This window comes from Sesamum indicum, linkage group LG1 (assembly GCF_026168435.1).
Source record: "Sesamum indicum cultivar Baizhima isolate 11 linkage group LG1, ASM2616843v1, whole genome shotgun sequence".
NCBI lineage: Eukaryota > Viridiplantae > Streptophyta > Magnoliopsida > Lamiales > Pedaliaceae > Sesamum > Sesamum indicum.
In genome coordinates, this window is record NC_142657.1 from 15,588,773 (window position 1) to 15,616,238 (window position 27,466).

A 27,466-nucleotide genomic window follows, 5' to 3' on the forward strand; every position below is an offset into this window, starting at 1 on the left:
CGGTAATGGTGCCTCCATGCACAAAAGTACACAAACGAAGGTGAATATAAACTCTTACAGTCTGGGGATTGAAATACCATTTGAATGGGAACTCCCTTGAGGTACGAGGATGCTAACCTCTAAATATGAGGTCATTCCATGGATATTTGAGCATGGAGATATAAGGACGACAGTTAGGCGCCATCTTGTGTGCAATCAGGAAATTAACAAAATTAATTAAGGTATTTAACTATTTATTATTTGACTCTTTTTTAATTTTTAAGTATTAATTATTGTTATTGCATCTTATTTATCAATTTAAGTGCACCAGGAACACAATTACCGGCCTCTTTTCCGGATAAGTAATATAAAAATATTTAATATGGTGGAATTTTTATTTGAAATAAACCTAGCTAGCTAGTACCATCCGTATGAGATCGAGAAAATAATCAATTCATTTCTCGAATTTCACAGAATTAATTATTTATTAAAAATAATTACTCTCTTACGTTACAGGATAATTACATTGGCACTCCCTAATAATAGGTTTAATTACACAGATACACACTATCTTTTGTAAAATTACAAGTACATTTATTTATATTGTAATTGTAATTATAATTACACTCCATATTCGACGATAAAATTTTACACAAACACCTCTTTAATAAGTATACCCATAAATTTATAAAAAATATAAAATATTTATATAATTAAATTAAAGGTATCCATATAAATTACCCTATTCTACAGTAGGCCCATGAAGCAAAATGGGATTTGAATTCCTTCTGAACAAGTCCATAATTTACATAGATTTAGTTTATAATTTCAGGGTTCTGAGTATGAATAGCAGTAAGTAAAAAATACAAGAAGTAAATCTAACTATAACCAACAGTGATTTAATCACCATATAACCTATAGATTATGCGAAATAATTGGTGCCGTAGGATTAAAATCAGCAATGGAGTAGTAGTGTCCTGTCACTTTCACTAGGTTACTTTATCTTCGTATATATCATTGAACTTACAATCAACCCGTACCATAATTTTCTACAAAATTCCCCACTACCTTTAAAGTGGTCCATTTCAATCACTAGCAAAACTAACACCCCCCCCCCCACCCACAACCTAAATACATATATAAGGAAGAAAAAAAATAAAAAGATCAAGATTGAATCCCGACTATTTGATAGAGATTTGAATCGGTGACCTATCATTTTGGATTTTTGGTGAAGTTGACTGTTGGCATCTCCGGCCACTAATTATGAGCAATGAAATCTAGTGGGTGTTTGCGATAGCTTCGATTTTCTTTAGTAAAAATAAGTTGTAGAAAAAATTATAAATTGAGTCGAAGTGAAAATTGGTGAAAAATAATTTAATATTTATATTTTACCAATAAGTTGTAGAAGAATTGGTAAATCGTAACTTATAACTTTTGGTTTTAAATCAACTTAATTAAAATTGTTGAAAAGCAAAAATTGTAGGACACTCTTGTCTCATTTAGTATGGTTCGTTTTGCTAGACATCTGCAAGGTCTCACTTCGTATTTTGTACTGTATGTATATGAAATAAATTATTATATATTTTGAAAATAATTATTCATTATTTTATTTAATTGAATTTCATAATTCAAAAATTTTGAATTATGTATGTGAGGGAATTTGATGGAGATCCAAACTCATAGTAGTAAAATTATGGCATTTTGGTGTGTACTTTCATTGAAAACAATTACGGAGGTGAATATTAAATAATTCATCATAATTCTTAATACGTAATAATTTCAAGTAAGGGATCTCAAATCCAATTATGGCTTAAGCAAGAACCGAATCCATAACCCATTTTTAATCCATCTCAAATACAGATCAAATGAGCTGTTTTTATCAGTAAGAGAGGGATATATATATATATATCTATATATATATACTGGATTAAATATAATTTATCTTCGTGTGTTGAAAAAAGTCCCTGTGAAAATAAATTGCAATTTACCCCATTGTGATTTGAAAAATAATGCAATGTAATTCACCCCATTGTGATTAAAAAATAATGCAATTTATATCATTTTTTAATCACAAGGGGGTGAATTGTAATTTTATTTTTTCACCGCATTTTTTTTGTATTTTTTCATTAACATAAGGGTAAATTGTATTTAATCTTATATATATTAAATAAAAAGAAGAAAAAAAAGAAAATCAAAAGTGGATTTGTTGGATGATTTATCAAACAGGAAATGTAATTCACTTTTCAAAAAAATTGGACACCCATGGGCGTAACAGTCATTTCCACACACATCAACAAAACTGTTGAGTTTGAATATAAATTTTAATTTTTCTGGTTAATTACACTCAGGCCTTCCACTAAGAATAGAGATTACACTTTTTCTCCTTAAAAATATTCAAAATTGCACTTACGTCCTCTCCTTCGAAAATTATACATTTACAACTATACCCATTCTGTTTTGATTTTGACGAAAAATGCTGAGTTAGTAAAAAAAATTACGTATACTATCTTACCTCGTATTCAACATTTCGTATAGTTTTCTTGAGGAAAATACCCAAGTAATATTTTTATACTTATGGAGGGGTAAACGTAATATATATAAGTCAAAATTATGTAATTGTAATAAAATATGATTTCAGAATTATTGTCAGAATAGTTGTCGGTTATTAAAAAACTAATCATATTATCAATGATTTATACGAAATGTTGAACAAAGCGTAGAATTAGATGTTTATGTTTATCTTTTTTTTTTCTAAAGTGGGAATATTTTTTGTTTGAATCCTAATGGATGCGGTACAATTATAAATACCGAAAGTTTTATTTGGGGTGCGATTATAATTTCACATCTTTAAAATGGTAGAAGTGTAATTAACCCTTTTTTTTTTGAAAAAAAGAAAAAAGTTGATATGAAATAAAAAGACCCGTAAAAAGACAGTCATCACAGTTTCCAGCAACAGTGACTGTCTCTTTTGTCTTTCATTTACTTCCCAGTTAAAGATTTTCTGGCATTATTAAACAAATAACAAAAGTAAAACCAAAAGATACCAAAAAGATGCAGAGAGATAAAATTTCAATTTTTTTGTATGAAAATCACAGACCAGTATTCAATCACCGTTGTGAGTTCTTCATCCTTCACTCCACCACTCTCTCACTTTCTCTCTCTACACACACACACACGCACGCACACACCCTTTTTGTCTCTATTTGGAGAGAAGAAGCTGAGTAAAGAAGAAGCATTTACATACGCTATAACTATATATACGGTCCATTTTTAGTGAAGAAAGGAGTAAAGTGAAAGCGCCATTTGTAGGGTTTTTTTTTCTCCCTTTTTTTTGAACTCTTTGAGTACCTCCCAAAACCTCGCATTTTTAAATCGGAGATTCTGGGAGGTTTTGTAGATAATTGACCTTGAATCCGACGATCGGTTTCCGGAACTGACGATCTCCGCATTGACGTTGTAGAGGTTAGTTTTTAATTTTGCTCGATCGTCTCGTATTTGTTAGATATTACGTTAATTTGGATTTACTGGGTTCTTCAATTTATTTGCTTAGTTACTGTGATAAATGTTCAAATTTTTTGGTATTGCTTTCCGACTGTGCTGATACTGAGTTGGGGGTACTTCTGAGCTACAGGGGAGTTTAGCATTTCAGTTCTGGTTTTGTCTAGTCAGATCTGAGTGAACATGGATTTTATGCTCATTTTCTGATTGATATGTGGTGGTGATGTAGTTTAGTGCAAGTACATTGTACTTGTTCTGTCGACTTTTGGGTGTTGATGTAGTTCAATTTGAACTTCACCTTTTAAGCGTTGAAAATTTGAATTGAGATCTTGCGCCTGTTAGTTTTAATCTTATTCATGATGGCCTTATTTTGTAGTCATGGTATATGCATACTATTCGACATGCATTGTTATTTTGGGGATTTTGTTATCTGCACTTATGTGTACTTTATCAAGTGCATTTGTCATTTTGGTTATGTTTTTTTATCCAACTTTTATAATTGGAATGCAGGCTATGCTTGCTGTGCATTATGTCTTGGTTCTAAGAATAGCTAAATTTTGGTGTGTATCGAGACTTTAGGGCGTGAGCATCCGTATATGAAAAGACCCGTAAATAGTGCCTTTTGCTAGTTGGCAAAGATGAAGTCAGAAACACCTCTAGATTATGCTGTATTCCAGCTGTCACCTAAGTGCTCACGGTAAGAACTTTGATATAGTATGTTTGATTTCATAACCTTTTAAAGTTCCTAGGTGGTATTAGTTATTACTGTGAGCTCCTTCTGGCCAGATGCGAATTGTTTGTTTCCGGTGATGGGAGCACGGAGAAACTTGCTTCAGGATTGCTTAAACCGTTTGTTGCACATTTACGTATTGCAGAGGAACAAGTTGCCTCTGCTGCACAGTCAGTTAAGCTTGAAGTTGGGAGAAGTAAACATGCTGCAACGTGGTTCACCAAGGGAACACTTGAGAGGTAATGCTGTTTTCAAGTCACTAAGCAATTTGATCATTTGCACAGTTTTAGATCTAATACATATAATTTACATTTAATGTCCAGGTTTGTGCGATTTGTAAGCACTCCTGAAGTTTTGGAACTGGTCAATACTTTTGATGCTGAGATGTCGCAGTTGGAAGCAGCCCGCAGGATATATTCACAGGTATTTATTTCTTTATTTGAATGGTTCAATTTGTATTTGATGAATGGAGTTTAACCAAATTACTTCCATCATCAATTTCAGGGAGCTGGAGACCAACTTTCTGGTACGCATGGCTATTACTTATTGTTGATCTATGTCTAATTTCTCTCCAATTTGGATATCATTTGAAATCTAGATATGTCAAATTCATACAAAGTCGATATAGTTTGACATGAATGTACTTTCTGAAAATTGTCCCTTTGGCGGGGGAGCCGTGGGACATTGAGTAGTTCTGTGTAAGGTTCTTAATCTTTACAGACATGAGTAACTAATAGGTGAGATAATATAACTTTGTTGATGCATGCATAAATTTCTACTGGACAACCAAGTCCCTAACGAAATTATATTTCCTGATTGGGCATTCTTTACCTTGAACATATAGGCCATGTTTACTTTAGTTTATGGGATGAATGGCCCAAATAGTGAACATGTGATTTTATTGGTGATTAGTTGGTATATGACTGATTAGTAAGTCATTTATTAGTTTCAAAATGATTACAAGGCTGACAATTACACATGTGTGTTTACTTGTTTGGACAATTTGGTCGATTATGTATTATAATTACCATTTTGGCCCAATGTACAAAAACTCCCATCTTGTCAACCCATCACATTAATGGGATTTGTAAGTCTTCCTTCTTCAACTGAAATGGCTCCATTGTTTGGTCTCGCCAGAGAACCCACTGATTTTGCTCTCATTCGCTGAAGTCTTGCAGTTTTTTTCTCGTTGCCAGCGTAATGTGAGTTCGACCACTCAAATGTACTTTGAAGTTGATTGGTTCTAAGCATTAATATGTGATGTCCTTCCGCGTTCATTTCAGTAGAGGCTTACTGATATGGTGAAGAAAATATGTTTATACCTTGTCAATCTTCAAATCCTGTGATTTCTGTTCCTTGCTCAACATTTAAAGATTCACACATTGAGTATTTAAAGATTAAGGCATCACTGCGTTCAAAAGGAGGAAGCATAATGACTCGATAGAATTAACCGCAGTATTTACGAAGTAAGACAGATTTAGGGGTTGGAGGTATCTTAGTGGAGGATTATAACAGACATTGCAAGATGGCATAGGCTGAAAACTGATTGAGTTCACGAGTTTCTCCATGGAGTTTTGGGCAGAATGTCATACCATTGATTTCAAGAAAAACTCGTACCACTGTTAACAGAAAATCACGCCAAACTCGTACGATTTCTGAAGAAGAAGGTAGCAGAACACCTTGGCCACCATACCTGTGTTGTGGAGAAGAGGAGTCTGGTGCTGTTGAGATGTTGGCAGCTGTAAAAAAGAGTGAGTCAGGTGCACTAGTTGCACCTGACACAAAAGAGGGTATTTAGGTGAAATATAAGGATAAGAACGTAATTCACGACATAAAGTTGAGGGCATTAGTGGGAGCAAACATCAATTCCAAATGTGTGTGTGGGCAGGGGTGTGAGTGTGTGCTGTTTGGCTTGTAAAGTTGTGGCCCAATACCGAGCCAGCCACTTAATGACGTGCTGGCCAAAATACTAGTAAACACACCACTAGTGAGGATTGCTAGTGATATCACCCGTTATAAGTGGAAGTAAACATGGCCATAAAGGATGCAACTTATCAAATCTTTATGAGCTATGAGATATTGTTCATGTTTTTGGATATTATGTCTCAGTCCTTTATTTTATGTGTTTTATCTAAAGTTCAGATTGTTGAGTAATTGTCAATGTTTTGCAAGATTTTGATTATGAAACATTTCTTAAGTATGGAAGACATTTAATTGATTTGATAACATGTTCCCTATAGTGTCTTTTTGCCTGTGACATCAAGAAGTCAATTTGTTTTCCATTCAAACTGTATTCACATCTTTCTCTTGTAAGATGCATAAGGCCATCATGGCTGCTTGGACAAGTTTTAATGAACCCATTTTCTTTTTCTTTGGCAATGAGTCATGCAATGATTAATAATCACCGCTGATTTGATTACTGGTTGCTTTCTTTTCCTGCTGGGATAATCATTGGTTTGTTGTTAATGCAAAATGCGTACTGGATCTGTTAATTGCTCCAGGTGGAGGTGGATCTGGGGTTACTGCTGCAGATGATGCCACAAAGTATTACCTCCTCACTCCTCTATTATTAGTTTACTTTTTTTTCTGCTTGTGTGGATTGGAGATGATTATATTTCTTTGTGATTGAGATGCTCTTATTCTATTTGTGTGATCTGTTACCTATAGCTCCGATTGGATCTTTCTGCTGGTTCTGAGCTTCTATTTTGTGAATAAAAAACTTTGGAGGAAGTAACTCGTGGCTAGAAGTTATAAGATTATTAGGTCGTTAGGGTGCTTGTTAGTTGTTTAAACACATAAACAAATTGATATAGGTTGGTGGTGCTTTAGTTGTGAAACTCGTGAGACCTGATCTGAAGCTGTTTCCATAAATCTAAGCCAGATGGAGCATAGGTGATGAGAAAATTCAAAGAAGTTGTAAATATTATTCGTGTGATAAGGAAGCCAATTTCTATCCTTTTTGTTTTTTTTTGGTATTTCTGAGATCACTGATGGATGGCCATGAACATGAAACAGCAATTAGAGTATGTAAATGCTGTGTGGAGTTTGATCCTTGTTTCTTATTCCCTGCTTCCCTCTAGCTCTTTCCTCTCCTTTTCTCTTCATTGTTCTACTTATGGATTTGGTTCTCATAAATACAGGAAAGAGCTTCTGAGAGCCATTGACGTAAGGCTTGCTGCAGTGCGGCAGGACCTTTCTACCGCCTGCACTCGTGCTGCTGCTGCTGGGTTCAATATTGACACAGTCTCAGAACTTCAAATGTTTGCAGATAAGTTTGGTGCTGATCGCCTGAAGTAAGGACTCCTAAAAGTTCCTTGATTTATTCACAGTAACAGCCCCAATACCACATTCTTTCTGCCTTCCCATACCATTTGGATACTTAAGGAAAACGGTTGAGTTCGCTCTTATGAAATACTATAATCCTCTCAAAGTACAAAGGGCAAAAATAAGCGCGTGAATCATAAAAACGTTACATGGTTTGCTTTTCTTTTTGAAGTTTTAAATAAAAAGGTAAGTTCTCATTTTCTCGTTGCTATTTGAATTTTCTTTTCCTGTAAGAAAGAGAGGTTCATATTTAAGGGAGCTGTGTCGTAGCAGCAGCAATTAATCTAATAGAAGAAGATTGGGCCATAGAATAGCTCTTGTCGGGGGCCCACTTTGAGTCGTTTGTATGCTACCTATAATTTCATGCGACGGCCCACATATACAACAAGTTGACACGTCACTACAACCAGCAATTGAAAAACAATACTATTAATTAGAAATTTTTTATTTTAGTTTTAAGTGAAAAATATGCATTTTTAATTTTATTGAATATATTATAAAATTGTGACAGAATCGATAAAGTTTCAATAACAATAATAATAATAATATGTAAATATATATTTTTATTCTAATTACTGAATTCTAAAATCGAAAATAGAAATTTAAACGAACACAGGTGAAAAAACGGGGAGGGAATTCAGTTTTCCTGAAATGAATGCTATTATTATTCCTCGTTTATTATGTACTCATTAAATCACTGGTGCTACTCAACATAAGCAAGTCTTTGCTGTGGCTCTGCCTTTGCAGCGAAGCGTGCGGCAAGTTCATATCAGTAAGCGACAGCCGACCGGAACTCATTAACCCATGCAAATCCGGAACCCGGGGCCGGGCCCTCCGTTCCTCCTGCGGGTCGGACATGTCCATCGACGAGGACCCAACTACTCCCCCACCCCACCAAGGACCCCCCACGTTTCAGCAGCCAAATCCCCCACCCCTCACCTTCCCTTTACGCCCTACTTTCAGCAGAGAATCCAGTGTCGAAAGGGACGACGGAAACAAGCCAAATGATGCTGTCCCTGAAAAAGATAGGAAAGATGAGACCTCAACTTCTGATGAGACTGTTTCTATTCAAGCGGCTCAGCCGGCAAGGCGACTTAGTGTTCAGGACAGGATTAACTTGTTTGAGAATAAACAGAAGGAGAATTCTGGGGGTAATCCCGTTGTGGTGAAGTCTGTGGAGCTGCGGAGGTTGTCCTCTGACTTGTCATCATCAGCGGGGGCTGTGGAGAAGGCTGTCTTGAGGAGATGGAGTGGCGCTAGTGATATGAGCATTGACTTGAGTGCTGAAAAGAAGGATTCTGAGAGCCCTTTGTGTACTCCGGCCTCTACAGTAGTTTCTCAGGACAAAAATGTTTTTAATTTGAATGGTGAGATAACGGAGAGTTCTTCTGTTGCTAAGCCAGAGATAAAGGTTATTCCTAGTTTGAGTCGGGTTAGTGATAGCAGATTGAAAGGGGTTTCTTTTAATAACTCCGAACTGGCTTCTGAGTCTAATTCTAGTTTGGGTTCTGGCGAGAATGATGGTTTGAAAGATCAAGTGTGTGGCAAGAATCAGTCAAGGTCTTCTCTAAGCAGGGCTGATGATCGAGAAAGTTTGGGAGAGGATTCGACTGGTGTTAAAACTGAGGGCATCCTTGGGTTTGGGGATCTAGGGAAACTGAAGGATCCTCGAACTGGTCAAGAGGTTAGTGGGCCCCAGGCACATATTGCTAGCAAGGACCAGGTTTCTTCTTCAAGTCAGGTTAGGGGCTTTGTAAGCAAAGGTAGTGAGCAGTTTGAAATTCCAAATCACAAGGAGGATTCTAGATTGGGGAATGAGGCTGTTCAGCAAATGAAGGTGAAAATTGTGCAGAAGGCTGCAGTAGAACCAAGGGTACTTGAGGAGGTTGCTGGTTCAAAAATCCGAGAGGCCTTTGCTTCTCATCATAAAGGAACTGACAGGGATTCTTCATCTGCTCGGCAAGAGATAAGATCTGTTGGGGAAACCCAAGTAGCTGAAAAGAAAGCATCCCTGAGAAAGAATGAATCCCGCATCTCTGAGAAGGTATCAAGCAGTGAAGATTCTGGACCTCAGAGACTGAAGCTCAATACACAAGGTCCGACAGCTGAACTGAGTAAGAAGGCACGGGCGCAACAAGATGAAAGCAGTTTTCATGGAAACAGCAGGACACAATTTTCTGGTGAAGTCATTATAGAGGCCCAGGAAGGTCTTGATTCTTTTTCCACACCACCTCCAGAGCAAGCTCAAAGAGTGAGACAGTCAAAGGGAAATCAGGAACTTAATGATGAGTTGAAGATAAAAGCAAGTGAGCTTGAAAAACTCTTTGCTGAGCATAAATTGCGAGTCCCTGGGGAGCAATCTAACTCTGCGCGTAAAGGCAGGTCAGGAGACACACAACGTGAGTCATTAAGGAGCTCACACTTTGGAAAACCAGCAGAAGATACTGCTCCTCGATTGTCCGACAGTTACCAGTCAACTGAACGTACTAAGTTTTCAAAGAGCTCGACCAAGTTCAATGCTGCCTCTCCCATGACAACACCTAAGAGCCAGTACAATGATGATGCTATAAATGAGAAGTTCTCGGAACTTAGTGTTTCAGAGGGTTCTCGAGGGAAGTTCTATGAAAGGTATATGCAAAAAAGGGATGCAAAGCTCAGGGAAGAGTGGAGTTCCAACAGAGCAGAGAAAGAAGCCAGGTTGAAGTCTATGCAGGATAGCCTTGAGAGGAGCAGATCAGAGATGAAGGCGAAAATTTCAGTATCTGCAGACAGGCAGGATTCAGTATCAAGTGCTCGCCGGCGTGCTGAGAGACTCAAATCATATAATAGCAGGTCAATTATGAAAGGGGAGCAGGTAGATTTATAGTTATGTTCTAGAGATATATGTCTCTAATGAATCGAACCATCTTACTTCTGTTTTCTGAATTTAGGATTTACTGGAGTTAGTCTTCTGATGATCTTTAACCGACTGTATAAAAGTTTCATTTTGACAGCAACATTTAGATTTTGGGGATAGTGAGGATGATGAGGAAGCATTAGATTTTCCAGAGCAGAATCGCCTCCATGGGAATAGGGCTTTAGATGAAACCTCCTCCAGGGATGGTGTTCCTGGGGGTGCACAAGGGAAAAAGCATTTAGCCAATAGCAGAAATCTGTCATCATCTACTCCTCGCACCTCGGCAGCTCCTGTTCCAAGATCTGCTAACAAAACTTCCACCATAAATTCTGGGAAACGGAGAATGCAACTGGAAAATCCACTTGCACAATCTGTCCCCAACTTTTCTGACTTGAGAAAAGAAAATACCAACCCTTCATCTGGAGCCAGTAAAATGACTCGTTCACAAGTAAGAAGTTATGCCCGCAGCAAATATGCAATTGATGATGTGCCCATTGTCGGTGAAGATAAATCACACCGGTCGCAATCATTGAGGAAAAGTTCTGCAAATCCAAGTGACTTTAGACAAATGTCCCCTCTGGACTCCGATGGTGTTTGTTTGACACCAATAAAATTTGATGGTGAAGTTCTGAAGAATGTTGGGACCAAACCTTTTCTTAAAAGGGGTAGTCGCACAAGCTTTGTTGCTCGAACAAATATTGCAGGGCAGAAAGCCTCAGTGGGATCTGAGCTTATGAATGAAGAAGAAAATGAGGACATGGAATCTGGACTGGCTGACATTGTGAATACGTTGAGAGATGAAGGCGGGCAAGAATTTGAGACCTTAAACACTGAAGGTCAGGAGATTTTGGACAATGAGAAACCAAGTCTGGAGCTGGAGGCAGATAAGTTTGTAAATTCTGGATCAGAAAATGGTGATGGTCCTGTGACATTTTCTCATGTGGACCGGGCTTTGGGTTCTAAGTTGCCTGCTGTTCTTCCTCGGGGCTTCCTCCATGCTGAACCTATGCAAGATTGGCCAGAGGAAAGTCCTGTGTCATGGAATTCACGTACTCAACATCCCTTTTCTTATCCACACGAGATGTCTGATGTAGATGCTTCTTTGGACTCCCCGGTAGGAAGTCCCGCTTCATGGAATTCACATTCTTTGAATCAGCTAGAGGCTGATGCTGCTAGAATGAGGAAGAAATGGGGAACGGCACACAAGCCGATGTTGGTAGCCCATTCATCCAATAATGTATCCCGCAAGGATATGACTAGGGGATTTAAACGGTTGCTGAAATTTGGAAGGAAAAGCCGTGGCTCAGAGAGTTTGGTTGACTGGATATCTGCTACTACGTCAGAAGGGGATGATGATACTGAAGATGGAAGGGATCCGGCCAATCGGTCCTCTGAAGATTTGAGGAAGTCAAGAATGGGATTTTCTCATGTTCAACCTTCTGATGATAGCTTCAATGGAAGCGAGTTTTTCAATGAATCAGGTTATTTATGATTTCTATTATATGTAAATGTTTCCTTATCCATTCACAAGCAAAATTACTATCCAATTCTTCCATACAAGTCTGTTTTACTTGATTCAGTTTGTTGCTTTGAATTTTCCAGAGTTTCCATATGATTAGTTTTGCATGCACAACTGTTGCATTTCTAAGCTATTTTTGTTTACACGTAGACTTTTTAATGAGTAGTGAGTAATGAGTGCAAATGTTGAAGATCAGGCTGATATGAAGTGTGAAATATGTATGATTTCCCATTTTATTCCCTGGAGGTATTAGCTGAATGATATTTATTACAGTGAAACCTTCGTGCTTATATCCTCTGGTTCCTCCTTTCTATGTCTGCCAGAAGACTTGTTAAGAAGTTGATTCTGATAAACCGGCAACACCGTCTTCCAAGTATGGATCTACCTGTTTCAGGACAATACTTGTGGAGTGAAATGCTTAATGTCCCAAATCTTCCAGAATTATGGTTCTAATTTATTTTCCAAATCATTGAGTTGTATTTTGGTGCAGAGGTTAGTGGTGTTCTTAATATCTGAATAATGAGTTTTAGATATCTTTTAGAAAGATATCGCAAAATTCTTCTGGTGGCCGAATATCATTTGATTTTAGGATGTTCTTTTCTTGTAGTTTTGAGTATTTTCAACCACATTCTGCATTTTGTTGTTCACCATTGTCATTTTTGCGTGATGACCTCTCTGTCTCTCAAAACTCTCACACACTCGCTTACCTCTTGAATTGATTAAATAGGGTCAATATTCTGTTCCTTTATTGAGCTAAAATAAGTCGAGCAGGGTCCATGGTTTTTACATTGCTGGGGTGTTTGTCTATGCAAGAACTGGGGGGTTGATTTGGTCTAGTTTCATGTGTTGCCGTTTTGTTTCGGTGCAATATTCCTCAATTGGTCCCTGGATTCTTTGTTTTGTTACCTACCATTTTTCCCCTTCAATCTTGTGATTAGGGATAAGCATTCACGATTTGTTGTTGATGTGTGCCTTTTCTTCCCGCAGTTCAATCTTTGCAGAATTCTATCCCGGCACCTCCAGCCAACTTTAAATTGAGGGAGGATCACATGTCTGGAAGCTCAATCAAAGGTGAAATTCACAGTACCTTGTTTTCTTCATTTCAAAATCTATAAACATTATGAACGGAAGAAAATAGATGATGACTTATTACATGAATCAAAGAGCTAAAGGTTTTGTTTGATTTGACAAACTAGGACAAATGGCCATTAGGAGCACTTCTTATTTGTTCGACACTTAGCACATCTATACCTAAAAATGGTCTTCTACAGCCTATAGGAGATAGCCTGAGCATCCTAAACTACGTAATACAATCCAGTTACCTTACTAATCCCGAACAAGCTTTTGTGTTCTGAAATTTTCTCTGGAATTTTGTCTATGAAATTTTATATCTTGAAAAGCAAATCCTTGAATACCAGTTAAGTAGCTTCTCTCCTTTTCACTCCCAGGAATTGTGTTTTAACTAGTTTTGTGGTTAATCTTGTCCGGACCTTTGATCTTTTATCTCCCTCCTTTAACTTCTTTCAAGTTTGCAAATGGGTGGCTATTATTTCCTTTGTGGTCTTTCCGAACAATTTATATGAACTCTTTTGCAATCAGCGTCCTAATGCAAATCCGCAATGTCTTTCATATGCCCGAGTTATTCCCTTGATCAATATTACTATATGCAGCAGATGTAATGGGATGCTTGTTTTTGCGAAGTCCCTTCTCTGAAGTTGGAATGGATGCCCATGAGCAATGATGCCAACTTTTTGAAGTTATTATATCCTGAGAAGCCTACACCTGTTATTTTTACTTTTTTAGTAATTTATATTATTTTTCTTAGGGAGGGGATGCTGGACACTGGTAATATGCTTGGTAATTTAATTTTTCACTCTTTCTAGTTGATGTTGATGGTATGAGCATACTTTAGTATGTTGTAATTTGATCATAATATTATGATAGTTGATAAAAGATTTGCCTTTGGGCAAAAATGTAGTCCTTAATTAGTATTGCCTTCGGTAAAAATGCTTAAAAGACTTCCGTGAAAATGGAGATGTCACAATTAGCTAGTATACCTGGCGATTTGGCTGCTTATGCTTTACTCTGAATTTTCAGCTCCAAGATCATTTTTCTCATTATCCACATTCCGGAGCAAGGGAAGTGACTCAAAGCTTAGATAGTTTTGTCCCAAGTAGAAGATCCACTGTACAAATGCTCCTGTCTGCCTCCTTGACACAGCCAACGATGATTATAGATATGCGAGCGGACCGTTGAGGTTGGCACTGCTTTTAGTAAATATCACGGTATGCTGCATATCTTCATGGATTTTTGAGGCTTTCCCTCAGAGAGTTATTTCTTGTAGATTCAAGAATGGCACGTTGTATATTGTAAACAGTTCATAGTTCCTATTGGTGGAACAAAGATATGATTTTGGTAGCTAAATCATTCTTTTACACTAATGATATTCGTGCTGGGCTTGTATGAATCTTGTTACAAAAATCATATGTCAGGAAGTAGGGGTAGCAGATGAGTCAAGCCGGCTTGCGAGGTTCGATTCTGAGCTCGACTCGAGCTTGAGTTCAATTCTCTCTGTTCAATTCGCGAGCTGGTTTTATTTTTTTTATTTATATATATATATATATTTATTTTTAAAATTTTTATATATTTAATTGCATAATAATTTATCAATTTTATATCATAAATTTTATTTTGGATAATAATAAATTATGGTACTTTTATTTGTACATTTAATTTTTATACAAAAATAAATTTAATCAACAACTTTGTAAATTATAATATTTTTTATAATTAAAATTATTATTTAATATAACACATATAAATTATATGTTATATTTTAATATATATTTGTATTGTATGATACTTTTTTTATATTGATAAGTAATTCACTTATGATTTTTGTTATCAATTTTTGAGTTTTATTTTATATCAAGAAACATACTATGCATTATGCAATCTATTTTATTACTTATAAATTTATGAAAAAATTGAGTGATTCGATCTCATGATTTAATTTAATAATAATAATAATAATAATAAATTGTACCGAGCTCGAGCTCATCATATAAGAATCGAATATGAGCTTACCAAAAAATATCGAGCTCTATTTGAACTCGACTCGTTTACATTCCTAGTCCACAGTCGATAGTAATATAAAATGTAATGTTACTGCCCTTGGTGAACATGGTTACTATGATAATAGCTGCTGCTTTCGTTATACGAGTAAGAATGATGATGCTGGATCTATGGATATACTCATGGATTGTTTTCAAATCCTTTGTTTAAGGCTATCATCAATGGGTAGGAACTCACAGGCAGGAGTCCGAACTCTTAAATTAGAACATAATGATGTCATGAAATGAAATACTCATCTTATTACGCATGATCAAAGGTTTACACTCAAATTGAGCTGCTGCCCACATGGTTGGCAATCAACCTTCCATGTCTGAAAATCCTTGTCAAAAAAGAGTATTTTTAAGGACATAAAGCTATTCTTACAAATTTCGAGATATTCTGCAATTTGTCCTTAATATAAACGACATAGTTGTTACCTGCCAATACATTTGTTGTATATGATGCGTCGAATATATGAAGCTGTCGTGTTGTATCTGACGAGAAGAAAGAAACACTATTTTAAAAGTATTCAAACATCATGAACCATCATGCATTGACTTTAACTTACCAACTAATGACTTGTCCTTGGCAAAAGGGCAGTCACATTATTAGTGTAGAAGTTGGTACATATAATTTAGCATATTATAATAATTGATGGATTAGGATATTGTAATATCCTCACCTTTCGAAATGGAGGCAGCCCCTCTTCCTGGACATGGAAATGTCAACACTTAGCAGATATCTAGGCAAATTTCCAGATCAACCCATGTACTATATTCAAGACATTGTTGGATGGAGGCCAAATTTGTAATTTTCATTACTCTATAGAGGGCCCTATCTTACTTTAAAGAAAAGATGGTCTCTTGGCTTAAAAGCCAAGAAGAAGTTTTGATGGTTACGTGCCTCCCATGTAAAGAATGCAACAAACTTCATGGCTTCCACCACGTTTGGCTTTTGCTATCCCACCATTTCTCTTTTCAAGATTTTCATTTTCCACTATTTTCCTCTCAGCGCAGAAACTGTCTCAAAGTGGCTCTTTTGGATCTAATTTTTCTGCTTGCCAACAGTTTCAGCTTCTGAGGTACTTGTTCATCACTCTTTCCCAAGAACTCTATGTTGCTTTCTTGCAACTATCTTCCGGGCATTGGAATTATGAATTGCATTATGTTCTTCAGAGAAAACATTAATGTCTTTTCTTGCTTTATAGTTCTTGCTTTACTATGCAGGATGATTGTTCAGTCTCATGTTTTGAAACAGGGAAAACAATGGCATCTCTTGTTCCTGGAGTACTAATCAAACTCCTTCAAAGTATTAATTCCAACTTAAAGGTTCGTGGGGAGTATCGGTCCGTCCTTTTACAGGTAATCAGCATCGTTCCAGCTATATCAGGATCGGAATTGTGGCCCGACCATGGGTTTTTCATCAAGGTTTCAGATTCTTCCCACTCGACTTACGTCTCCCTATCTAGAGAAGATACTGATCTAATCTTGAACAACAAATTACAACTAGGCCAATTTTTCTATGTGGAGAAAATGGAGCCTGGGACTCCAGTTCCTATCTTAGTCGGCGTTAGGCCGGTTCCAGGTCGACATCCATTTGTGGGCAATCCCAAGGATTTGATGCAATTGCTGGAAGCATCTGAGGGAACTCTGCAAGTTGATCAAGAAAATGGGGTGAATGTGAAATTGAATGAGTTGCTCGATACAAAAGAGGAAACTGCCAAAAAGAGAATCGTGATCAAGGAGGAGAAAACGGCTGTTGCCTCTCGATACATGCAGGGTTTCTTGAAGCAGAAATCGGAAGGAAAAGAGTCGGATCAAAGTGGTGGAGGAAAGGACAGTGAGAATGAGAGTGGTGGAGCAGCCAAAAAAGTTGGACCTCTAAGAGGGAAGCAAAATGAGCTTAAAGGTCAGGTATGATATTTCATTGAAAAACTTGATAATCGTTGAATTTGTCTATGTGCCAATGACTCTTGTGTGATACCATTTTTTGGATGAAATCAACTCCAAAATCATAACAATTTTCCAGTATTTGTTGCATTCCAGTCACGGGCATCAAGTCCTTCCCGGGCTCGTCCTGATGCATTAACACAGAAATCAGATACAGATTCATTTAGCAGCAAACCAGATGTGACAGCTTCTAAGTTTCTGGTAGTGAAATGCACGAATAAACAAGAAAACATCAACTTCAACTGTTTGCCAAATAGCAGTAACAAAAAGCAATCTCCTGAGGCATTATCCTGGTCCAATCTGCCACCCACACTTCTTAAGCCTGGAAAGGTATATTTCTTGTCTTAAATCACTCTGAAGAACGGCCTGATGTGTGTCTTGCTTTTCATGCTTTGGATATGGATTCAGTTGAAGTTGGAGGCTTATGAGTTGAAAGATTAAAAAGAATGGATGTTGCTATTATCAAGATGATTCCGTATTCTGTCATGCAAAAATTGAAATACTTAATTGTTCGTATTTATACTTGTCATTGCATCATTACAAGGGAATGCTTAGAAGGGGAAACCTGGCTTCTTTGGTAGCTGCAGAAGCACAAAAAGAAGCTAATACAGCAGCAAATCTCGCCAAGTGCCTCAGGTAAGTTTAGATGTTGCAAGTAAATTGTCATCACATTACACATACTAGCTCTTAGGTATTGGTACAAGCTATGATTTCATTTTGATACGGAGCGACTTCTTGGTATCTCCTGATTTTCTTAGGACTCCTCTTTATTGTCTTGTTTTAGTATGTTCGCCGATCTTTATTCCTCCGCTTCTCCAGAGAACCCCCATCTCTCTCTCTCCAAGTTCTTTACACTCCAACAACTGATAGAAAAAGCAGATGTAGCCATTCCAACAAAAGATGTATGGGAGAATTTACAAGTAAACTCAACACCGCAAGAAAAGGACAAGTCCAGTAAAAAATGCGGTCCATTGCATCGTAGAAGTGTGAACAGAACTCTCAGGACCTCATCAGAACTTACTGGGGCTGATAAACTAGAATGGTCTAAGGGAGATGGTATGAAAGAAATCACGGAACTAAGAAAGATTCTTGCAAACGAAATGCAATCATGGTTTCTAAATTTCCTTGGAGAAGCACTTGAAATAGGCTTCCGCGGGGGTAGCCAAGAAAAGAAAGGAAAAGAGAGCGCTGCGCGAGTTGTGGAACAAAATAACCACATTGCATCAACGTTGTCACAGCTAAAACAAGCAAATGAATGGTTAGACAAGCTAAGGAGCAACTCAAGCTCAGAGAAAAGTGAACTTCTTGAGACCATTGATAGATTGAAACAGAAAGTTTATGCCTGTTTGCTGGTTCACGTTGATTCTGCAGCATCAGCTTTGGAATGTAGAAAGATACCCTGAAGGGAAAATGCATCCACAAGAACAAACTGACAAATGTTGTTACCATCTTAAGTTGTAAAAGCTGATTAACTTATTCTGCTTTATGTTTGAAGATTTCAAATCCCCTTAACTTATGGTCACTTTTTATTCAGTAAATCACCAGCCACATCCTTGTAACTTTGGAGAGAACCTTTATTGTAAAGATTGATTTCATTTATGAAAATCTGTTTTCTCTCCTGTTATTGTCTCATTCAAGTCAAGTGAATTCGAAGCTAAAAGTAATTTACCTGCACAACTTCGGTTTCCTCTGGCAACGGCCTCTTAGCTTGTCCGTACTCCTCAGGAGAGGGATGAAGCTGGAGAGCTAGAGCACATGCCGAATTCTCAGAAGAGCAATCGAGCAATTAGGCATGTGCCCTGCTTCTCCAGCTTCAGTCAAACCCGTCCCATTTTCCTTTCGTCTTTTGATTTATCAATGAATTAATATACGAAAAGATCTTATGTTTCCTTTGCCTAACTACTCTAAAGCATCACCTGAGGGACAGAATAATGAAAATCTTGAGAACCATTTGCTTTAGGAGACCTGTACTTGAAGCTAACCTTAGACAAAGTAACCTTACATCTTAGGAAAACACATAAATCTACTAAGTACTTGTATTGAGTTAAGCAAGGTTTTGATATGCTTTATATATCATAAACTTTGTCTCTGTTCATCTCTGATCGACCCCCACAAACATGATATGTTGAACCCTTTTGTTGGTTGGATCGGTAGATAAATTCTGGATGTTTGCTTAAAAACTTAACCTTCACTTTTCCCTGTTTTTCAGATCTAACCAACTGTAGCTTACATCTTCCTCTGGTGATTGTTGGAAGTTTGGCCGCCTAAAAAAGCAATGAATTTATCAAAGGAAGATGAGGTCTATCACCTGCCAACATAAAGCTCACAGAGGCTGGCCATCCACCAATTTGGACATCAAATCTCAATATGTCAGGACTATGTGTATATATCTTTCATTACAAGTGATGTCTATGGCTTATACTTATTTCTATGGAATCACAAATGATAAATGCTTATGCCTTCTTGCCTCCTTAAGTCTGTTCTCCTTGTATCTTTGTTTTTAACCAGAATGCTCATGCTTTATTAATGTAAAGAAAAGAAACATCACAATGATCAAAGATGAACCATCTTATGGGCAATACATTAGCATTAATCGAAGTCTCTATCTCCTTAACTTCTCCTTATTTCATGAACCATGCATGGTGGCGGATATTTTGCAGCTGATTAGGCCGGAACCACAAAGGACATTGGCCCGGGAGCAAGAACGAGCAATTGTCCGACCAACGCATCGATTGTGCCAAGAACAACAACAGGGATCCTCAGAACACCAGAGGGAAGGCTAAAGAAGCAAGAGCCGGATGGAATGGCGGCGGTGAGGTAGCAGCTTCCAGGGTCAGCCAACACAGTGTCGAGAGTGGTAAAGAGAAAGTTGTAAAGTCCAGCAGTATCCGTGACAACTGATCTAACCACTTGTGCCAATGAGCCACTCCCACAGACAAGATTCACTCTTGCATGTGAGATAACGGGATACGTCCCGACTATGGCTATGGATGTGTTAGTACAAGTGAGCACACCTCCAAGAATCCCAGCGTTGATGATTGCAGCTGAGGACATGGAGGTGGCTACGGAAAGGAGAGTGATGAACACAAGCGTCGCACGGAAGGCCATTCTGTTCTTGAGATTGTTGCTCTCTTGTGCTGTAAAGGGCTGAGAATCATGCAAATTTATAAGGGAATGTAGAAGAAAGCAAGGGTTCGTTGGGCATATGTGATCAAGTCCATAACAGGAAAAGACTATGGATTGCTCATCCTGAAAATGGGGTTCATCATCATCTTTAAAATACCATAACCTCTATACCAACTTGCCTTCAATTATCTATTTTTAGATTGAAATACATTAGTAAGAACTGAAAATGATCATCCTAATTGAGATCTTGATTCCCCCCACCCCGTTTCTCTTCAAGTACTACGTTCCAGCTCCCTCCATAATTTTCAAATTAAAAATAAATAACTAATGTATAATTCTTGTTATTTATATTTTTTTGTTAGTTTCTTGAATTAAAAAATTCAAAAATAGACGAGAAGTGGATTAATTTATAGTGGGTACTCGAGATTAAAAAGAATATTTATAATTAGTGAGAGTGAAGGGAAGGGAGAGACACGAAATTAAACAGAAATAAGAAAATAGTTTGAGGAGAATTCAGAACAAAACTGAAAAAGAAAAATACCTAAAGCTAAATTTGTCGTGTGAAAACTTTACAGCACACATTAACGTATGTGCACAATTTAGGGATAATTATATATTTCATATCCTAATTATATTTTTATTTCATTTTTTATATTTCATGCATAACGTTTGTTTTCTTTGTTAGTGTTGCTATTCTCCGTCAGTTTGATATCAACCCCTTTTAATTTTAAGAGAGAAAAATATACAGGATTTTCAATAAGATGCCGTGTTTGGCAGCCATAGACATCATTACACAAGACAAGTTTGAGAGAGTTGAATTCGGAGAATTTAGCAAAACACAAGAGGAATGATGAAGAAATCAATTTTGATCTTTCTCAAAATCGAGTATGGGATGGTTTGTGTAAATAATATTTTTATTTATAATGGGTGTATATGTAATTTTTTAAAAGATATGAGTGATTTATGTAAACATAGTATAGATGTAATTATCCCATATTTTTACTATGAGACCTCAATTTTATCACTAAAAAAAAATTTTCGTTACCTTTATTTTTTGTTTTAAATTTTGATAGTTTGGATTATAATCATAAGTTTTGTAAGATATTAAAGGAATTTAGAATTTATACAAGAATTAAAATAAAATGGGCTCTATTTAATTTTCTGTGGATATTTTTGAAACATAATTAGTAAAAATAGTTTTTGATCAAAATAAAATTAATTTGGGTTTTTTATTTGTTACATAAACATTTTTTTTTTCATTTTAAAAGATAGAAAAGAATGTCATATAAAATTAAGAGAGAGATAACTACAAAAGATAGTGGAAAAGTGGGGACTTAGATAAATAAATTAAAACATTAAATTAAATATTGAAAAAAAAAAGACAAAAATGGTAAGACAGCAAAAGGTTCTTCTTCCTTAATAATAAAACTAATTTTATGTGTCATATTTAATATATGTGCACAAAATATTTTTAAAAAAATAATTAAATATCATTTCCTTTTATCTTTTTGCTTTTGTTTTATGTAGTTATTTGATTGGCTTTTTAATAAATGAAGGAAGACAAATATAATATTGAAATGAAATAAAGGGAAAATAAATTTTAAGCGAAAATAATACCATAAAAAATTATGATAAAAAATGAATAATTTAAAAAGAAAATATTTAAAGTAGGAGAAAGAAAAAAAAATTAATTAAATAAAAATAACTAATTAAAAATGTAGTTTTTACTACTTGTAGATAGTGTGGGAGAATTTGTAAAAGTTATTGGTTGAAAAAAAAAAAATTAACAGACCATAACATAGAAGGGTGCTGGTCAATAATTATATAGTATAGTAAATGTGGTACATTCTATTTATATGCATAATTTTTAAAAATAAATTAAAATAAAATATTTATATTAAAGTACCTAAAGATGTATATTAAGATTATAATTTAATATAATTATTTTAATTTATAAAAGAATATTGACAAACAAAGATAATAAATAATGTTGGAAAAATAAAGAATACTTTGAGAAAAAAAAAATAATTACCAAAGGTAGTTATAGAAAATCATGATAAATGCAGGAGTTTAAGAATAATTAATTAATTTATAATTTAAAAAATATATGACAGATCGAAATTAAATGAGATAATAAAAGGGTGCTCTCACTTAATAATAAAATATAAATAGATGGTATAGATATTGATTAAAGAATAATTGTAATTTTTATTTTAATTGAATAAATAGAAAATATTAAAGAAAATTATAAGAAGTTATGGAGAAAAGGGGGGAGAAAAAATAGAATGTGGAAGTTGAGAGAAGTGAGGAAAGTAAAAAGATTGTGAAATATTTTTCAAAATTAAAAAAAAAAAAAGAATGTGGAAGATGAGAAGAGAAAGAAAAAAAAATGATAAAATAATTGAAAAAGAAAAAAGAAAAAGCAGATAAAAAACTTTAAGCTACCAAAAGAGTGCTATTCGGCTATAAAAAAATACATACATCTCTTCGCATATATTAACATGTGAAAATGTGAAAGAGTAATTTGATTATAGAAAAAAAAAAAAAATTTTTGACCTGTAATAAATCAATACAAGTCAATTGGGGACAAATACAAATTTTTATTTGATTTTTTGCTAAAATCTTTAAATTTGGTGAATTTTGATTAACGGATGGACTTATTATTAGACCGCAAGCAATTTTAGAAATATTAGATGTAATATTTTAAATCATATAAGATTTACGTTTAATTACACAAAATTTCATGAGAGTAGAGTGTAATTATTCTTTAAATATATGTTGTAGGCTGATATGAGGCCCAAAGATTTGGACCCAACTCGTGAAATTGGGCCACGCCTGGGACTCTCGGCCCAATTCACATTTCATTCAAGAACATTTGATTTTGTTCCGTCCCACGGCCCACAGTGAAACTGCCATTTCTTCAAAATTTGCAAAACCACCCTACTTCTGTTTTCATTTTGTATTTCCCCCATTTCAAATCCTGTAAATTGCATTCATTATCTCAATCATCCCTTCAGATCGCTAAATTACCAGGATCCTTTCCGAAGACACGAGTTTCGTAATTTTTTTCGGCGAATAGGCATCCGACGAGGGCTCACATTCGCATGTGATTGGTATCTGTTTTTTGTTATGCATTTGTCTTGTATGTGAATACCATGTTCGAAGTGCGGTTTCGCTGTTAATTATGTTTTGTTATGGTTTTATTTTTTATGTGTGTGGGGGGATTAATTTGTGTGTAAGTTTTAGAAAATATGCAGGATTAACTTTTAGTTTGCCTTTGTCAAAATGTGGGATTATTTGGGCTTTTGTGGCAGACGCTGTATTGAAACAAGATTTACCTGATTAAGTGAAAAAGAAGGGAAAGAAATTGAGTTTCATGTTCTTTTCCTTTGTGGAGTATATAAACTCTCCAATTTTAAGTACTTTCTGAGTGTGGTAAAAATAAATCAAAAAGAATAGAAATGCATGCTTACATCCAGTCTCTCATAGCTATATTTGTATAAGCATCTCTTTGATGTTTTCCTTTAAAATCAGATAATGAAAAAAGATTCTTTTGAGGATTTACTAGCATGATTCTGGTTCTAGTGTGTAATTGAACACTATATACTGCTTGTGCCATGTGATCGCAAGCAGTGGTGAAAACACAAGGGAAAGAGCAGTACTTGATTGCTTGAGTTTATGGTATTTGCTTAATGCCAAGCACAAAATCTTATGTGAATATTTCCTGGATTGCCCTATCAATTTGCATTTGTCCTGCCTGATAAAAGCATGTTTAAAGGTGGGCGGACTCGTGCTTACATGCCGTTGCTTCATTTGCATGTACAGCATTGCCATAACCTAATGTAGATGTGTAGTCCACACCTGGCTCTCAGGATTGCAATAATGATAGGATCCCACATGCACTTTCTAAGCTTTTTGTATTTGGAATGTGGCATTTTTGCTTTTCCTAAAGCTAGACACCGCTGCATGAGGACCCAAAAAGAGAAATTCTTTTCACACTACATGTTTTCTTGTTTATGTTGGGATTATTTTTCACGTTTAAGTAAACTTAAGTTCGCATTCACTACCTACTTCTGTACTTGGGAAAGCATTGGAAAATTCTAACATGCTTCTGAAATGTAATGTTAACTCATTCCTGCTTGGGATGTTACAGGAACTGCGATCTACATATTGTTGATGCAGTTTTCATTTTCTCTACTGTCTCATGTCATTTTTCTTGACAAATGGCAGAATTAGAAATGGAAAGAGATACATGTTAAAATGTTGGCAAACTTCAATTGGAATTTCATCACTTAAGTAATTTTGGTTAAGTATCTTAATAGGTGTGAGCTCGTGAAATAAAGATGGTGAAACTGACACTGATAGCTCGTGTTACTGATGGCCTTCCACTAGTAGAGGGACTGGATGATGGCCGTGATGTGCCTGATGCTGACTTTTATAAGCAACAAGTTAAGGCTTTGTTCAAAAACCTCTCAAGAGGCCAGAATGAGCCGTCGAGAATGTCAATTGAAACAGGACCCTACATTTTCCAGTATCTTTTGCATATTTGTTGAAGGTTTTTAAATTCTGAAATATTTTATTAGGAAAGCACCTATATATGCTGTTTTGTCACTTTATTTGGAAAAGAAAAACTCAACCATGGATAGTAATCATTCCTAGAAGCTGCTCCTCTATCTGAATCTGGTCTGTGGTTTGCCAAGGATCTAGAGGTTATTGCAAAATACTGGAAATGGATATTTTGCTTCTTTTCATCCATCAGTTGGATATTTTAAATCTCTTTGCCATTATGTTGTGACGGTTCCTTTTGAATTAACAGTTGGCAGCCATTCCCTTACGTAGTTTAGATAAGACTTGGCATCTAACATGTACTCAAAACTTCAATTTGTGTAAGTAGTATTCTCTTTTCCTCCGTTGGTGCAAAGTTAATTCCTTAATTTGGGAGCCTAGTTATATCATTGAAGGGCGTGTGTGCTATTTGACAATGTGTGATCGTGCTTATCCTAAGAAACTTGCCTTTCAATATCTGGAAGACCTCAAAAATGAATTTGAGCGTGTGTATGGGAATCAGATTGAAACTGCTGGGAGACCATATGCTTTCATTAAATTTGGTAAGTTTGTGCATTCTCTTATTTCTACATGTAGGTAGTATTTTGTAGTACTTCCTTTTCATATTGTTTTATTTTCTTATAACTGGTCTATCCTGCTTTTGCCAGATACATTCATGCAGAAGACAAAGAAACTGTACCAGGATACAAGAACTCAACGGAATATTGCAAAGTTGAATGATGAACTGTATGAAGTGCACCAGATAATGACCCGCAATGTACAAGAAGTTCTTGGTGTTGGTGAAAAGTTGGATCGTGAGTGATTTTTTTCATCAATTCTTTTACTATTGCCGAGGTCTCCGTTGTTGAGCATTGGTATACGAAAGTAATTATGGAATAATAAAATAACCTGGCCTCTCAATACTTTCCTGGGTTGTCCTCTTTGCAGGATCAAAATATATGAAATATGTACTTCATTTCCTTTCACGTCAGGACTTTTTTTTTTTGGGCATTATGTGTACCTCTTGTTTCTTTCCCGCTGAATATTTAACATTATATCTTTCCACTATCAACTTTTGCAGAGGTCAGCCAAATGTCCAGTCGCTTGACATCTGAATCCCGCATATATGCAGATAAGGCAAAAGATTTGAACCGTCAGGTTAGTTTGATAACTTTTCCGGTGCAACAGGTTCTGATTTATGGATTTGACGATATGGATCTTACTGCACTGATGTTTCCAATATTTTCTTTGTATAACTGGAAAGTCGTTTTCCCACACATGTCCAGCAAGCAGTGAGTTTAAGGCTGTGTGTCTGAGACTAACCTTGTTTTTTGGCACTGAAGAACGAACATCAGTGGCAGTTCTTAAGTTATTAATTTGGAATGTCTCCATTAACCCACCCTAAAATAGCACCGGTTCAATTTCCTTGTTCACTTATAAATGATTTATCATTGACTGTAGGCTTTGATTCGGAAGTGGGCCCCTGTTGCTGTTGTTCTAGGAGTTGTTTTCCTCCTCCTTTGGGTCAGAAACAAGTTTTGGTGATGCTGCATCCGTTTGCAGTTGATGGAGCTGTTTCAGTTTCTCTAAACTTCTTTTGCAGTTTCCTCATGGTTGCATTTCAACCTACACGATCATGTCGAAAAATCTGTTACAAGGACACCCGATTTTGAGGATACTACAAACTAAGCCATGCCAGCTAAATAGGAATATATGATCGAGTGACAAATTGATAGTAACGTATCAGAAAAGCCTACCTGTTTGTGGGCTTATACACAGTTTATCCACAGTCTGTTATAAACATCTTTTCAAGATCTTTTAGCCTAAGAATAGTGCGTGTAAGTTTTGCGTCAACATTGTAATATTGAGGTGGTCATGTATGCTATCAACCTGCAAATTAGTACAGAAACATCTAATTTTTGTGCAAATTTATGGGTTCACAGCTGTAAGAATTAGGGGTTCATTGATCATTGTATTTCTCGAACCGTCTTTACCACAGTAACTGGCAATTTCTTCATAGTTATTTTCTTAGGTTCGAGCGGTTCACTTTATTGATGTGGTTGCCTCAATTGAATTGTTGTGGAGTCACTGTGCGGTCAGAGTTTCAGAAGGGCTTCATCTTCCTACTTTGGAGCACTTAGGTGGGTTCGGGGCATTAATGGCTTCAGATCAGTATTGACTTGGTCAACCCGTCAACAGTGTTTCTTGTTAGCTCATTTTATCAATCACCAAAAAATCTGATGGTTGTCAGAGACCACTACAAAATGTTGTAGTTTTGAACCCTGAGCTTGGTGGGTTTAGCTATTTTGATTTCCTTCCTGCTAATAGCAATCTCTATAATTTTCACCCTTAAATCACATAGTAGTTTCTGTAGCATTATCTTGATTTTTGGATTCCCGCATAGAAGAGGGAGAATGATCCTTTTGTCCAGGAATAATTAATCATTTATATATACTGTAGTTGATGCTTGACTCATGCTGCATTTCGTTTTCAATTTTATCGACCAGAAACTTGAGAAGTTTTGCTGAATCATGCCCCCTCCTTATTCCGACTTTTTCATTGCCTTGTCTGTGCGTCTTTTTCTTTTGTGTGTGTGTGTATGGTGTGTGTGCTTATTATGTGTGTGGGGGGGGGGGGGGGGTTGTTTATTATATGAGTGTGTATGAGTGTGTGGGGGGGGGGGGGGGTTCGTGTGTGTATGTATGTATCACAGTAGAACATGTTTTACTTCCAGTTTCAAACTAGAAGTGAGATGTTGCTTTTATCTTATGCACCAACGAATGTCA

The 27,466-nt window shown here is 36.1% G+C and overlaps 3 protein-coding genes across 12 annotated transcripts; all 3 read left to right on the forward strand.

Annotated features, from left to right (window-relative positions):
* Positions 1–3,006: 3,006 nt before the first annotated feature.
* Positions 3,007–14,387, forward strand: LOC105162955 (uncharacterized). 5 transcript variants are annotated; one of them, XM_011081147.3, is made up of 11 exons: positions 3,007–3,441; positions 3,988–4,174; positions 4,264–4,446; positions 4,531–4,630; positions 4,712–4,733; positions 6,709–6,751; positions 7,348–7,500; positions 8,279–10,385; positions 10,525–11,908; positions 12,934–13,017; positions 13,620–13,828. In XM_011081147.3, the coding sequence occupies exons 2-11, from the start codon at positions 4,116–4,118 to the stop codon at positions 13,685–13,687; spliced, it is 4,203 nt and encodes a 1,400-aa protein (XP_011079449.1). In that variant the 5' UTR covers positions 3,007–3,441; positions 3,988–4,115; the 3' UTR covers positions 13,688–13,828. The 5 variants fall into 5 exon arrangements, with proteins under 5 accessions (XP_011079449.1, XP_020553537.1, XP_020553547.1 ...); XM_020697878.2 differs by having other exon boundaries at positions 4,057–4,174; XM_020697888.2 differs by having other exon boundaries at positions 3,008–3,441; positions 4,057–4,174; positions 4,353–4,446.
* A 1,542-nt stretch (positions 14,388–15,929) lies between these two features.
* On the forward strand, positions 15,930–20,370 carry LOC105162982 (protein CORTICAL MICROTUBULE DISORDERING 1). 5 transcript variants are annotated; one of them, XR_016066720.1, is made up of 6 exons: positions 15,930–16,141; positions 16,318–16,973; positions 17,106–17,339; positions 17,554–17,645; positions 19,219–19,411; positions 19,670–20,370. XR_016066720.1 is itself a non-coding variant. In XM_088883350.1 (5 exons), exons 2-5 carry the CDS (start codon positions 16,326–16,328, stop codon positions 19,232–19,234), a joined length of 990 nt encoding a protein of 329 aa, XP_088739476.1. In that variant the 5' UTR covers positions 15,930–16,141; positions 16,318–16,325; the 3' UTR covers positions 19,235–20,370. The 5 variants fall into 5 exon arrangements, 3 of the variants coding, with proteins under 3 accessions (XP_088739476.1, XP_011079481.1, XP_011079473.1); XR_016066723.1 differs by having other exon boundaries at positions 19,219–19,378; XM_088883350.1 differs by having other exon boundaries at positions 19,219–20,370.
* Positions 20,371–23,082: 2,712 nt separating this feature from the next.
* Positions 23,083–26,608, forward strand: LOC105163004 (25.3 kDa vesicle transport protein SEC22-1). 2 transcript variants are annotated; one of them, XM_088875126.1, is made up of 6 exons: positions 23,086–23,248; positions 24,458–24,666; positions 25,083–25,243; positions 25,349–25,495; positions 25,762–25,838; positions 26,142–26,608. In XM_088875126.1, exons 2-6 carry the CDS (start codon positions 24,479–24,481, stop codon positions 26,223–26,225), a joined length of 657 nt encoding a protein of 218 aa, XP_088731252.1. In that variant the 5' UTR covers positions 23,086–23,248; positions 24,458–24,478; the 3' UTR covers positions 26,226–26,608. The 2 variants fall into 2 exon arrangements, with proteins under 2 accessions (XP_020553480.1, XP_088731252.1); XM_020697821.2 differs by having other exon boundaries at positions 23,083–24,666.
* Positions 26,609–27,466: the final 858 nt, after the last annotated feature.